General features: G+C 37.0%; 1 protein-coding gene across 1 annotated transcript in view; it reads left to right on the plus strand.

The window, feature by feature from the left end:
* HFM1 (helicase for meiosis 1) overlaps nucleotides 1–15,519 on the plus strand; it is a 63,254-nt gene that overhangs the window by 16,104 nt on the left and 31,631 nt on the right. Inside the window, exons 2-7 of the mRNA XM_040611250.1 lie at nucleotides 9,010–9,057; nucleotides 9,494–9,592; nucleotides 9,982–10,103; nucleotides 11,548–11,869; nucleotides 12,759–13,024; nucleotides 14,533–14,580. Coding sequence (XP_040467184.1) covers nucleotides 9,522–9,592; nucleotides 9,982–10,103; nucleotides 11,548–11,869; nucleotides 12,759–13,024; nucleotides 14,533–14,580 — 829 coding nt within the window. The 5' untranslated portion in view covers nucleotides 9,010–9,057; nucleotides 9,494–9,521. The remainder of the gene's footprint in view (nucleotides 1–9,009; nucleotides 9,058–9,493; nucleotides 9,593–9,981; nucleotides 10,104–11,547; nucleotides 11,870–12,758; nucleotides 13,025–14,532; nucleotides 14,581–15,519) is intronic.

The raw sequence follows: 15,519 nt of genomic DNA on the forward strand, positions 1-15,519 counted from the left end.
AATTTTTTTGTAAGTTAGTATGATTTGCAAAATCATTCTGTTAAGGCACAAGTTTATAATCCTTAGTTTCTTTCATACTAAATTAAACAGTTTTCAAAGTTACATAAAATCCATTCCTGCAATTCAGTGTTATTGGAATGTGAACAAATTACATTTTCCACTTTTAAATATTGACTTGACCTTTTGGCTCTCCTTGCAAATGTGATCCAGACATTGCTGATGTCACTAGAAGTACTTTGCTTGCTTATAGTGGGTATTTGGCTGGATTCCTTTCCGTGAATTAGATATTTGGACAAGAGCGCACATGACTGTAATCTCTTGTAACCTAGAGGAATGCAATGATCTGGTGGTGGGGGGGTGTTTCCCAACTCCTGGGTTATTCTTCCTGAGCCATACAGTCATGTTGGCACATATGCACTCTTTCTACGTAAGGTTTAATTATTCTATACCATTTCTAATGGATTTTCCCTGAAAGAGCTGAGACAGGCCTGCCCCACAAAACCCAGTAATTGAGTAACGAGTTTTCACTCAGGAAGTGGGAGATGCAGATTGAAATAACTTCATAGAAAGGGAAGGGATCTTAAGTGAATGCTGTAACTATAACGCTGTTTGGAAAAATGAGAAAGGAGAAGCCTGCCATACTTTATAGTGATTTGTTAGATTCTGTAAGTTCCCGAGTCTTGCCCAGAATTACACAGGAAGCCAAGGGTTTCAACTTTTCACAGGACGGTCCAGTAAAAAGCACATACACCACATTCCAGCAGAAGACAGACAAAACTCAAAGCATTACGGCATCCTGAGTTCTTCTGTAGATACAGTCCACTGACCATTCCATCTTTTCTTCATGTACTTGAATGCATGTGTTCTCTTCTGAATATCTCATAAGAAGTTAACCAGTAAGTCTATACGGTCTGAATTAATACATGAAAGGGCTGATTAGTAAATAGCTGGACTAAATATGCAAATTACAAAGTTTTCTTCATGGCTTTATAGAGGAAGATATTTTAAAAACTTTATCAATGTGTCAGCCTGCATTTCTCTGTGAAATCTTGAAACTGCTCTTTCATCTATGTTGTAAACACATCAACAAGTATGTAGAATGTCTTGACTTTGAAATGCTGTCACCTACTTTCTGTATCGTTGTCAGTAGTCAGCTTGTTAAAAAAGTGTTTCATATCTAACTCTGTTTCTTTTGGTAGTGTCGACATGTTGCATTTTCCAACTGTGTTCCTTGCTGCCTCTTCCATTTTCATCAAAAATTCTGTGACAGAAATTTTTCTCTTTCTTTGCAACATGTTGATATCTTGGGTTCTCCACTGTCACCAAAGCAGCTGTACTACTTTGAGGATAAGTTAAGTCTCTGTAAACCATCCAGCATTTTGTGCCAAAGTGCAGTGGGATTTTGAACTCAAATGTTGTTGTGATGGTGAGAAGTCCCCAAGCTTCAGTCAGTGCCTTTACTACTTAGTTTGGAAATTTCCCAGAACATGTTCAATCCAACACAATACCTACTCCTGACATGCTCTGCAATGTGGAGTCCACAGTTTGCTTGGAACAAACCTACCTGGTGATGGACAACTTCTTAAATGTGAGTGCACTCAGGCTTTCTATTCTGCTGCTTCTCATGTAACCTTCTGTTTTGTTTTGGGTTTTGTTTTCAGAAGATATGTAGCAACTGGTACAATTGCCTCAAGTCCCAACTTTTTGTCCCAGCTGAAAGCTATGCATCTGTACAAGTTTTGCATTGCAGATTGTAAGACACTCACTGTTTTCAAGTTTTAAATTATGCTTTTTTCACAAGGATTTTCAGTCCAAAAACATAACACTGCTGAAGTTTAGAGATACAAATTTGGTTAAATTGGAAAAATATTCTGTTCAAATGCCTTCAGGACTTGTGCAATAAAATTTCATAGATGTGTACGTGAAGGTTAGTGAACCCAAGAACTATGATGAAGTACTCTGCATAATAGATACTTTGATCATAGAATCACTGAGGTTGGAAAGGACCTTTAAGAACATCAAGTCCAACTGTTAACCCAGCACTGCCAAGTCCACCACTAAACCATGTCCCCAAGCACCACATCTATATGTCTTTTAAACACCTCCAGGGATGGTGACTCAACCACTTCCCTGGGCAGCCTGTTCCAATGCTCAACACCCCTTTCAGTGAAGAATTTTTTGGTAATATCCAATCTAAACCTCCCCTGGTGCAACCTGAGGCCATTTCCTCTTGTTCTATTATTAGATACTGGTAGATGCAACAAGATGTTGACATTCCAGTACACCCAAGAATGATACAACAGTACAGTTTCCTCACACCTTTCAAAGGCCCACATCATGTTAAGATCCTAGATCGATATGGTCCAAGTGCTGTAAAACACAAACACATTTTCCTGGTATCTGATACGGAGTCAGGAGGGTTGGCTTATGTCCCTTCTGTCATCTGCAAGGGTATGTAATACTGCTGGACTTGTACTTCCTGTTGTTTATTACTTGCAATGCAACAACATCCTAAAGCTCCACTGAGGATTAGACCACGCTTTGTTAGCTGTGTACAGGAGACAGTTCTGCACTTAACCTTTTTATGATGCAATCAATAAATACTATTATATTATCAAGCATCACATTATTTAAGATCCTAAGGCTCAAGGCAATGTTCTTTATGATCATAAAAGTTAGAATAGGTAAGTATGGGAGAAAATACAAACTGTGAGGAATGTACGCTTTCTACCTTACCACAAGGAGAATAAATTTCGTTTCTGAAGAAAAATCACTGCATGAACTTTTTTCCCCTCTATTAGTTTCCTGATAGAGTAAACTTTTTACCCCCGCACCCCCCTCTTTCACATTCCTGATAACTAACATATCATAAAGAAACATTTTCTAGTTACGGTATGTTTCAAAACCAGGTTGACATGAACCAGAGATCAAACAAAATCTGTATACATGGACCTACTTTGAAAAAGCTAAGGATCTGTAGGGTATTCAGATCATATAGTCTACAGAAATTTAATTGGCATATTGTTGCTGTTTAACTTAAAATGCACAGCATAGCTACAGTACAGAAGATTATTAGAAATAACTGAGTAAGCAGGCTGTCATCCTAAGAAAGACAGTTTAAAATTATCACAATTATCTCTAGTATACATATGTGCCTTAGCCCTGATTACATCAAGCCATTAACCACATTGGCTGGACCCCATTCACTTCACGTGTGAGCCACACTGCTGCTTTAAACACTGTTTATGTGGCTGAGTTGCTTTATTCCATCTTAATCAACATGAATTTTGTAATTAGGATGGGACCAGGGAAGGAAGAAAGGAAGTGAGGAAGATGAGCTTTTCTAGAAATCTTTGGACGAGCATTTCAAAGAGGACAATAGCTAAAATATTTGCTGCTTTTTTTTTTTACTTGACAAAAAATGTAATGGACACAAAATCAAGAAAATAAATTCCCTTGAGGAAGAATCAGACATACAGAAGTTAAGTGGCCGTAGTGTTATGCAAAGAATCAAGATCTCTGTACTTCTCAACTGCTCTTTAAACCATTGTCTGCCAAAATAAAAAAAAAAAAAAAAAAAAAAACCAACATTTCAACAGATATAAACTCTCTTAGTGAATGCAAATGCTGTGTGTGAAACAAAATATATTCTAAAAATTCTTCTTATATCAGACCTGTATTTTGAAAACTCACAAATTTTCTTCTGTCCCTTGAATGTGGACAAATACCCATTCCCTTCCTACCTTTAAAAAATTACACTGTTGGAACTGACATGATGAAAACAGCTGAGTTATTTTCCAAAACAGTAGTTCCAGAAATAACTTTCAGGTTTACTTGTCATTTACACAAAAGCAGATTCCATGGACACTGTAACAGTGACAGATACTTTATGTTTTGCTTTTAAGGGAAGCAGTAATGACTTGCCTCCTATGAGGTACACTCCAAAGGAGCAGTTATCACGACAGCATTAATCTCATTTTCTTTCCTTCTGCATATGTGTCATTTTATCAACTGAGCCTATGGTTTAAACATACAAGAATTAAGTATCAGCTATGTGAACTGTAAAATCTACACTCAATAATATATTATCTCCTTTGTCTATGTGCAAAATTGCTAATGCCTCTAGTATGACACAAATATATTTTTTTTTTATACACGATGAGATTTATTCAGGATGGAGTTGTAAATTTGGCATGTGCTCATTTTGTTAACCTGGAGCAAGAGGCTAATATTATACAAAATGAAAATAGTCCTTGGTGGTCAGTCTGTGCTTGAGGGGTTCAGTGGGAGGAGTTCATCTCTTAAAAGAAAAAAATGTACAGGAAAGAAACTACAGAAAAGAACATTTTCCCCACTTCACCATCAAAAAAACCCAAAACCCAACAAAACCCACATTAAAAACACTTTGCTTTAGCCACATAAAAATCAAAGTTCAAGAGCTTAACTTCCTAGGAAAGCATACATTAGGGCACAGCAAGAGCAGGCTGCTTGCTGCAGCCCTGGGGAGCAGTGCCTTGTATCAGGTCTGGGAGATCCCCTCCGGCAGACACGCAGAGCAGTGTTGCCAGGCCCCAGCGGGAGCTGTGTTTAGCTCTCTTAAGACCCAATCTTGCAAACACTTATGCACATGAGTAATTTCAGCTGCCACAAATCAAGTTATTCACCTGTTTTAAGTTTGTGCAAGGGTGGTGCAGCATCAGGCCCCCATTTGTAAATGCTGGCCAACGGGATAAAATGGAAGAAACTCCCCTTTTCTTTTTCTTGTCTAAGCAACCTGTGTTTTTATTTCCCAGCTGTGACTGGGAAAGCTTACAGCTGCAAATATTTTTTAAATTATTGAATTTTACAATTTCTTTATTAAAGGAATCACTGCAACCCTCTCAAGTATATGGTAAAACTCATACGGTTCAGGGGTTATCTGTGTTTTTAAGACCTTCTATAATTTCATAGTGATTTCTGTTACCAGGTTTTTAGAAACCAATGGTTTTGCCACGTCTCTGAAATTGTGGATGAAGCCAAACAAAGGAAACTGAGAGAAGACACCGACAACTGTCATCACACTTATGTCTTGATACTTTTCTGCATTTAATTTGTTTGTAGATGATATGTTCAATTTGTAAGTTCTGGAGAAAACTGAATCTTCTAACAGCTTTGTATTTAGTAAGTGTGAGTATTATTCTGTTATCATATGGATCACTGACCAATGTCTGGTGTTCGTGATTTTCTAGTTGCATTGCTCCAGAACATGCAGGTTTATGAGTTAGTATGTGATCACCACGAGCTGGAAAGACTCAAAACATATGGCAGATCAGATGTTAGGCTTGGGGAAAATCAAAAATTAAACTGTCTCAGAGCAGCTGAGAGACTGCTTTGCTATATATTTTATGTGATTTGTGTGTGTGTTGAAGGCGATGTCACCTAGGGAAAGGAATTGAAGAAAAAAATAGCTTTAAAAAATGAACTGTTTGTATTATGGCTTTAAACATTAAAGTCTGGTCAGCTAAAAGCAGATGTTGTGAACTAAGATGGAAACTTGCCTGAGGCCAGAATCGAAGAAGGCATTCTCTAATAGTAAGAAGTAAAAATGCTTTCTGGTTTCAGAATTCATTGTAAGCAAAAAATGAATGCTTATTGTATGCTTATAAGCACAAACATTTCCTCACTTTTATTCAAATTACTGAATAATATTGGTGGCTTTGGAATTTAATTTCAGACAATGGGTTCATTAGCAATTGTATTCTAAGCTCTTTATTGTAAAATCTTTTGTTAGTCTGTGCTGGCCAAGATCCTGTCATGTTGGAAGTAGGAATGAAGGCTTCTTACCCTTGGCTGTCTGCCCAGTAATTAGATGGGGAGGTGGATGAAAGCGTCTAAACATGTGGTGTAAATTTTGGAATTTTGTAATTTGACACATTTCTGATGCCAGTCTTTTTAAGGTAAGAATAATAAAGGAGAGACCTTACGTACACAGAAGTGTAAAAACAAGCATAACCTTTACTTTATGGTTTTAACTGACCTAGGCTTGCATCGTGTGAGAGAACACACTGACATTATGGAAACATACAATGTCTAAGAATTTGAAATGGAAAGTTAAAAATTAATCAGTATTTTCAAGAAAGAAAAACAAAAAAGTTGATTAAATAAAAATTATTTATGTTAAAATCAATCAACATTTGAGAAAATCTTCTGTCTCCTTTTCATCTATTTATGTATGAAGAAATACATATTTACAGTAGCTGCCTCTATAGTATTTCTTGAATGGCATGAAGCTTTGAACCAGCTTAAAATTTAGTTTTTCTGAGACAGTTCTGCGATTTATTTCCAATTTACTAGTTCAAAAGCTATGCTCTAATGGCAAGTCCAGAATCATAAGTTGCAGTCTTTGTGGGGAAAAAAATGGCAACCTGCTACTGCATTTTACAAATCCTTTACATGATACTGTTTCAGTTCATATAAATCGAGATGGCTTTGTTGCTGTGGTTCAGCAAGAAGAAAAAAAAAATATGATTTTCAGAAATCCACTAGAAAATTTATAAGGATCGATATTTTCAGTGTATTTATTTCATCTTGTAGGAACCCTTTTGATAACTGAGTTATGGAGTGCAGGAATCGGGCACCTTTCCTGATTTATAGCGGGGTAAATGTGAGTGAAGACTTTTCAACAGAGAACAGTAATTCCCAACGAATCCATGTTGGACAAGTTCTAGATCTGGCACTAGTGGAACCCCTCCACATTCCATTTTTTTACAGAGAAGGTTGCCCCTTGGATTCCCACTGGAGCCAGGACCCGTGACTGTGGGTGCTCTGTCAGGTGTGAGGCCGGGCCGCACCTCAGCGCCACGGCAGCCGTCGCCGAGCGCCGGCCTCCATTCCCGCCGGCTGAGGGGCGCTGGTGGCGCCGCCCCTCGGCCCCGCCGTTGCCGCCATTTTGCTCGCTGGTGGCGGGAGGCGCTCTTGGGCAGGTGGGAGCGACGCTTCGGGTTCTACTTCCACAGTCGTGGGAGGAGGGCGAGTGAGGGAGCCCGGCTGCCAGCGGGGCCGTAGGGGCTCGCATGAGTAGGAAAGGAGTGCTGTAAGGGGTGTGTGCACGTGTGTGTGTGTACCCTCACCCCCTTCAGGCACCTGGGTCACAGCTGGGAGCCAGCAGTTGCTGTTTGGGTCGGCACCCCTGAAGGTTGCAACCTTCATTTTGAGGTCCCTGGAGGGGGCACTGAGTAAAATGCTGAGGTCTGAGGAAAGTGTTTGGTTTTAGGAGGGATGTGAAGAGCAAAGGGGCTTCAAAACTAAGCAAACCCCCTTGTGGCCTGCAGCGTTTGTAGTAAGTCTGTCGTAAGTCTGTAGTAAGCTGTTTCTTAAAGCAGATAAATGAGACATCTTTGCTTACAGGAGGTGATAAACATGTCTTTGTAAGTGTGAATTAGTGGTCTGAACTGCTCCAGCAAGCACCTACTCATCTCCCTCATTCTGCCATCTTTAACGTGCATTTCCCTTGTGCTATCAAACAGCATTGAGAGTATGGAAAAGACCCTTTGATTCCTTTTCATCTTGGTGACATGTTTTGTCCTATTTTTACAATTATTTTTTTCTTCCTTTAAAAGTCTGAGAGACTTTTCAATATTTCTTGGTTGGGGATTTTGAGAGGGACAGCCCACCCAACGGCCAGCAAGCAGGTGGATGAATGCAGGACCACATAAAGGAGTGTTGTGTCATGGTTTTCCGGTCTTTTAGAATAACCATGTCATCTCCTATTGTAATTTACTTTATCAAGCAATTGGACTTAATGGAGCCAGTCAAAGAATAAGTGGCATGTAGAAAGCAGGGGCCTGAAGGGCCTGGGAGGTTAAACCGTGTATAACAAAGACTGCTCAGGGATGGGAATTGTAAATCCATATTTACTTAAATAGAAGTTGCATAATCATAGATTGACAGTTCCCCACCTGAAGTATGGAAACCATTTCATGCTGGTGTGCAGTGTTGGCAGCTCCTTGGAGCTGATGGAGAGGTGGTTATTCAGCTGGATAAGCACTTAACATAGATAATTACTACTTGAATAGCAACAACTTGATAGTACTCCTGACAGATGCTTTCTGCTGCCACACTGATACCCAAAGCTGAGAACTCCTGCTTTGCATTACTGACATTAAAAGCACGTGAAAGCATGATGGCAAAATTAACCAGCTTTGTTATATATTTATATATATATGTTATATATAGTGTGATTTCTAAATTCTAGATTTATTAGTGTGAAGGGAAAAGTGGCAGAACCTGGTGGTGGGGGAGTGGCAGAAATTGGAAGAAGTGGTGTTGTAGACCTACTCTGAAAAGTGGTGTAAAAGGGGCATTGATGGATTTCTTGTTTGAAGTTCTAAAACCTGTCTTTTCACTGTTCACAGACAGTTTTGATTACATGCTCTATATTCTGCCAGTATTGTGAAATGTTTTCTGTTTTAAATTTGAAACATTTATTTGGAATATTTGAAGTTTTGTAGCTTCTGTGGAAGAAAAATATTTTTAACATTTTTGATTCACAGCTGACTATACAGTAAATAAGTAACCTGACTCCTATTTGCAAAGCACTCTAAACCATATATTTTTTTATTTTTAATGTTACTAATGAGATGCTAGAGAACAAAAGAAGTGTCACCTTTGGTTTATCTCTAGGAAATAAGTTAGCTTTGTTTTGTTATTTTATCACCACATTTGACCTTTATTGAGTTTTATAAACTCTGTTGAAGTTGATTTGGTATTTTGCCATTTGTTTCAGTGTATCTAAGATTTTTGACTCATAAAATCCTTTCTGTGGTATTCTTTTAGTGAGATCTTTGCTTTTTAAAGTTGTCTTTAAGCAAAATTAAGAGCTATGAAACTTACCAACACAACACATAAAGAAAACATGTCTAATGCCTAGAGTTGGTGCTAAATGGAAAACATTTAAATTAACAGGAGTATTTTTAAAAGTGGTGTATATGATGAATAATTTAGATACTGTCTCTGGTCCTGATGTTTCAGAACAAACCTGTTAAAGAGTTGGGTCCATATTCCAGTTACCCAATCCAGGTAAGCAATTTGTATGTAGGTTAAAAAAAAATAAAATCTGATTTGCTTGTAAATGAAAGTAATCATTGGGGTTTTTCTAGATACATAGACTGCAGTTGTATAAAAGAATCTTAACATTATTCTTAGAAATGGAATATCCAGCTTTATCTGGATCTTCATTCTTACCCATTTTTTCTCTCTTGATATGATACGGTAACGTAAAGGTTGTTTAAAGTGCTGTCCTATAGGATTTTTTGATCATAAGTAACAGGAACCATATTTTATCAGGAAAAGTATTCTCTGTTTGAAGAAGAATTAAGGATGCAGTTAAGAGCTGCAAAAGGAAAAAAATCTAGAAATTAAGTATTGTCACTTATAACTAATAAGTCCTTTATCGCTTATACAGGTTCAATTCCAGTAATTTCAGTTTCACAGTTCCTTCTGCTGCCTTTTGCAGGTTAAGATACTTCACATCTGATCTAAAAATGTTCAACTCTGCAGACATGGTCTTTTCGTTGGATAATTTATTTTATGAAAGACCAGATACAAGACAAAGGTAAATCTTTATTGTTAAATATATATATAATTGCTTTTTAAGTTTTTCCACACTCTGAATCATTTTACAGCAGAATTTTTTTTTAACTCCCTTTTTTGTCCACCAATAGAAATGTGGGGCTAGAAATTTCCAGGTTTCTAACCCATACTTTGAAATGTGTTTGCAAGCACAATGGAGTTTGAATGATGCAGGTGTATCTTAGGGCTATTAGAAATACATGTTAGCAGAAGTTTTGCCCCTTAAATTTTCTGTGATCACACAAATTAAAAAAATAAGAATACCTTTTAGCAAGAGAAACAGTAGGTTATTTATGATTACTGATTTTGAGCTGGATGTTGTGGAGGGTGCTTAAAGAAGACTTCTACCTTACATTTTTGTGTTTAAAATAGGTATCTAGAAAATGAAGAGCCTAAGATTTGGTCTATTGCACCTGCTCCAGCTATTGCTGAAATTCCAGCTGCAGAGGACTTACAGAGGGAACTGGAAAGAAATACAGCCAACACTAATACGGGTAAAATATTACAGAATAGAATCATTTCAGTTGGAAAAAACCTTTAAGGTCATCAAGTCCAACTGTAAACCTAACACTGCCAAGTCCCACTGAACCATAATATTTGACATTCATTTTGAATGGTTTAACAAATAATTAGCATGACGGACGATTCCTTCTCTCTCTTTTAATGCTGTGAAATATGAAATATTCTAGCTATGCAAATATAGACAAAGCATGTATATTAGTTGAGAGTGATGGTCTTACATATGTTTGGAGTATTAGCAGTCCTCTTTAGGCATACACAGGCTACACAGAGGGCAAGGTAAGAAGTATGATCAAAATTTCAGCTACTCCACATTGTTCCATGAAGAATCATAACACAGTGGGAAGCAGCTGTACGAGCATAATGCAAGACATGAATGTGATGACCTGTCTCTCACCCAAGGACCAGAGAGTTTATATGAACGTAACTTTCTTCTTCCCTTTTGGGGCTTTTTTCAAAATGCTATTCAAGAGGCCAAATTTGAGTCTGGCCATTGATTGCTGCTAAATGGAGCATTCCTTCCACCTAGACATTCAGGATGACCTTAAGGAAATTTATTATAAAGAGTTCAGTTGCTTTATCTCTGCCAACTAGGTGTCTGCATTTCTTAGCTGCTGTGCTGATTTATGACTTCTTTTTTTTTTTAGGAATTGTATTGTTAAGACAAAAGGGTTTTTTTCTACTCTGTGCAAGAGCAATTCTATTAAGAACTACCCATTCAAATAAGCTTTCTGGTGTTTGTAGAATTAGGACTGTTGGGGTTATGTCACAAACAGGCCATTGTGATTTTAAGTTTCTAAATGGATAAGACTGAAATTAATAGGCTGCAGAATAGAACTGTTCTGTAATCTTATTGCATTCAATTCCTTATTTCTGGTCTTGCCTTCCTTTTGCTGACAGCCAATGCTTGTATGGTCAGCCAGATCAGGACACCCATCCTACTGTGAACTAACCCTGCAAAATGTGATAATTAAGCAAGATGAATATGAAACCAGCCTGTCACTGACATCATTACAGATTTTGACTGTTAATATCACAGGGTTTATCTCACAGTTGTTTGTAGTAGGAACTTTAAGCTTGGTCACTGTATAATTTTTTTAAACCACAGTCTTTATTTTGGGACAGGGTGAAGAGTTTCTGTCTTACAAACTAGTTTGTAGTTCTGAGGAACAGTTTTGCTCCATTACTTTGTGTAGGAAGCATAGAAGGTGACCCATTTTTTCAAACTTTAAATTGACAACAGATGCATTGCATTCATCAGCATGAGTCATACACTGAAGTTCTTGCAATAAGATGGAGATATCAGCTCATATAATATATGTGAATTGGGCTTATTCAGTGTGGAAGATCTTTAATAAAACTACTAATAATAGGAATATGAATATTAGTATAAATTATAATAAACTGATGTTTTTCTAGGAGGGAGAAAGCACCAGAAGTTTATACAACAATGTAAGAGTAACAGTGAGGAAGTAAATGAGAAATCACCAGCACCTGCTCATTTTGGCATAGCCTCTGAAAAAGAAGTGCTCCAATTAAGTTTAGGAGAAAGAGAGAAAATTAGTTTTCAGCATGAAAGTCTGAACATGGTTTCATTGTTTCTCTCTCCTGATGAAGATAAATCTAAAACAAGAACAAGGGTTTCTCAGTATCCTGGTGCAAATTTTTCACAAAACAAAATATTAAGTAATTTTCCAGAAAACAGTGATGATGAGAGTGTGCATTCCACATTAAGAAAAAGGTACATGTCTAGTCAAATGTGATAATTTATCAAGAATTATATTACTATCATTATTATTATTTATATATTATTATAGATTATCATTATGTATAATTATTATACAATTATTATATGTACAACATTATGTATTATTGCTATTATCAGAATCGTATTATTATTTTAGCTATACATTAGATACATTTGTTAAAGGCAGTTTTGGATCTTTCAGTTGAAGGTACTTTAACAGGGCTTCAGATGCTAAGTTTTTCAATTTAAGCAAAAAAGATGTTTCTTTTTGGCAATATTTTAGTGCTGTAATTAAATGTGTCCTAAGTTCAGCCTCTTTTATGAGAGAAGTAAGGATGAGGTTTGTTGCTTTAATTTTGAAGAAATTGTTAGGTAACAAAGGTTTTTCAAAATGCTGTTTTGAGTTCTTAAACCACATGGTAACAAGCAAGAAGGCTAAGATCATTTGCTCTTCAGAGCAGAGGTCAGCCAGCCAGGAATACCTTGAGCAGTTCACAGCTTGATTTCAGCGCTGCCTGGGATGAGAGTTTTAAAGATCAGCTCCTCTTCTATGCCCAACTCTTCTCATTCTTCAGAACCTCTGTTTCTCTACTGATTTTAGTTATGCAGAGATTGACAGTTAATCTGCTGTTGGGATTCAGAGCCCGCCTAGACAGGCAGTTTATTCTTTCAGGTTCTTCCTGGAATGAAAGTGAAGTTAAAATGTATCTTGAAAGGAGTTCTTCACCTAGAAGAGTGTCAGCTCAAATGACATTAGATACAAACTTTTCTTATGATTGTATCTTACTAGTTGTGCTTATAATATAAGCATACCTATTTTTCAAATATTAGAGAAACTGTGTAACACTGCAACAAATTAATGGAAGTCCTGGATCTTTTGCAGCTTATTTAAAATGACTGGTTGTATGTACAAAAATACAGAATTTAAAGATCGTTCTATTGATGTGAAAGAAATTGATACTTGCTTACATACAAGTGAAGGCATGGAAAAAGCGAGGCAACAAGGGTTATGGAGAAATAATCATCATGCTCCAATAACTAAGGATTCAGATTTTACTCTGCATAGGCTAAATGATGGGGACATTGCATCTCAAAATGGAATTAAAATGAAATCATTTTCTAATGCTTCAGAGATTCTGGATATGACAGGTAATTATTATTACTCTATTTCAAGAAAAATAGCCCACTGTCTGTCTTTTGTATATAATAAAAATTGATATCCATGATCTGAGGTAGAGTGAGGAACATTTTCCCACCACCTCAAGGTGAGATAATTTGCTAAACCTGATAGAAGATACCACCATTCTGTGAAACTTAATTGCACTGTTGTTTAGTATGAGCTGGGTAAACAGTTTATGAAGAAGAGTCACATTTTCAAAAGTGTAAAGTCTTGTAAACCTTTTTTAAAATGTCACTTCAAATCAGTCCCCTAAACAATTTGAGAAAGAGCAGCCTTGTCTCTTCATGTGGTAAGTAGTCTTGTCTTCATTTGAAACCAGAAATTGAAAATATGATTTGTGATTTGTGATGTGGCTCATACTTCTATCTGTAGAAACAGATTTTAAATAGGAAAATGCTGAAAAATGGAGGAAAGTGGTGAGAATTTTGATGAATGATAAAATACTTGTTTTAGAAATTATTTTTTGTTTTTAATAGTTTTTGGACACGTGGTTTATTTCTAGATTTAAGCTTTATGGGACAGGGACTCGTTGCATCTGTGGTATGTGCCTTGTGTACCTGGCTAACTGGCACAGAAACATGGAACAGAAAAATAGTTCTAGCAGAAAATTGTAAGGCAGAGCTGTGGCTTAGGATGGGATTTGAAGGCTGGTCAGGAATGAAAACATGATTCCTGTATGATTGGCTTCTGAGCAACAGTGACTACATTTGTGGATGAGGGAAGAGCAGTGGATGTCACTTACTCTGCCTTCAGCAAAGCTTTTCATGGAATCATAGAATGGTTGAGAAACAGTGTCTTCCATAACACTCTTTTATCCAGTGTAGGACATTAGGAATGGATGGACAACTGCATGGGTAGAAAAATGATCAGATGGTTAGGCTCAGAGAGTGGTGGTTGTTAATGGGTCACACTCTGCCCACGTGCCTGCCACAAATGGAGTACTGCACGGGGATCCTGGAGGAGGGGGCTGCCAGGGTTCACATGAAATTCAGCAGGAATTAATGCAAGGTCCTGCCCCAGGGAAGGAGGAACTGGGGGCAGCTCTGCAGAAAAGTGCCTGGGGTCTGGTGAACAGCTCTCTGAACGTGAGCAAGCAGTGTGTCCCAGCAGTAATGAAGGCTGACACCATCCTGGGCTTTGCTGACAGCCAGGAAGCTGAGGGAATTGATTATCCCCTTCTTGGCACTTTGGAGACCACTTCTAGATACTACATCGAGTGGTACTGTACCAGAGGCTCAAAGCAAGACATATTTAAACCGGAGTGAGTTCAGCAAAGGGCCACCAAGATGGTCCTTTCAAATTATGAGCTTGTGACCTCCCTGTCCTAGCCTGTCAGCTCCTTCTGTATCACCTGGACTTTGCTATAGCCTTGCAGCTTCCCCACAGAACACATAGCTTAGGGTCGGGAACATATTTTTTATGGTGGTTGGTTGAAAACATACGTGGTTTTATAAATTTACTACTTTTATTTCTTTAGGAACTACAGGAAGAAAACTGGAAATTTTGAGGAGTGTTACAGAAATACGTATCCTTGTATTTGCTGTATCTGATTTACTGATTTTATTACAATACTTTCACATTTACAAAATTACAACACTTAGTTTGTAGCCATAGGTACTCATGCATTTTGCTGTAGTAGTTTTGATTTATAACGTAATGCTAGGAATCAAATGACAAATAGGTGTTTACCCTTTGGACGTCCAAAGCTAAAATGAAAATGGGACAACTAATAGATCATTCATTGCTAAGCAAATGTATTCTTATTTCAAACATTCAAATTGATCCTCAAAACTATTTTTAAAATGTAAAGTTTTTAGTTTGCGTAATAGATATTTCAGGCAAGATTTTATGTGCAAACACACACATATTCTTATACACCTTAAATGAAGGAAAAGTGAATTATTATTTAGTCTTATTAGGAAAACTGAGTATTACTTTTTGTCCCATTTTCTCGGGAGAAAATAAACTTCACATATTCCTTATAGGTCTATATTTAGTGTATACAGTGTATTTCCATTCTTTAAGCAGATTTTACAATAATTTTCCTTCTTCTTGGCTCTGCCTTGAATCCATAACAAAATTAACATAACATCTATTTCTGTCAATATTAATTTTTTTTTTGCTTTTTGTACACTGTCTTTTCAATATTTTGTTTCTAGTAACCTCTCAAATGGTAGGTTAAATATCAGGAAGAGGAAATGCCTAAATTTAGGCAACTTAAATTAATGTGAATAGCTTTAAGACGTGTAATACTGTCCAAAATTAGTAATAACTCAGTTGTTCTGAATTTGCCAATTACAGATGGTCTTCTGCATTTTGAAAATAGATTATTTATTTGGAGAGGGAATTCTAGAGAAGTCTTTTTTTTAACAATCCATATTTTCTTTAGTCTAATATTACTTGCTTATCTTTACTCATATTTTAGTGTTTATATGTAACTACTTCTCTTTCTTGTTTTACTCCT

The sequence above is a fragment of the Falco naumanni genome, chromosome 11, assembly GCF_017639655.2.
Source record: "Falco naumanni isolate bFalNau1 chromosome 11, bFalNau1.pat, whole genome shotgun sequence".
NCBI classification, from domain to species: domain Eukaryota; kingdom Metazoa; phylum Chordata; class Aves; order Falconiformes; family Falconidae; genus Falco; species Falco naumanni.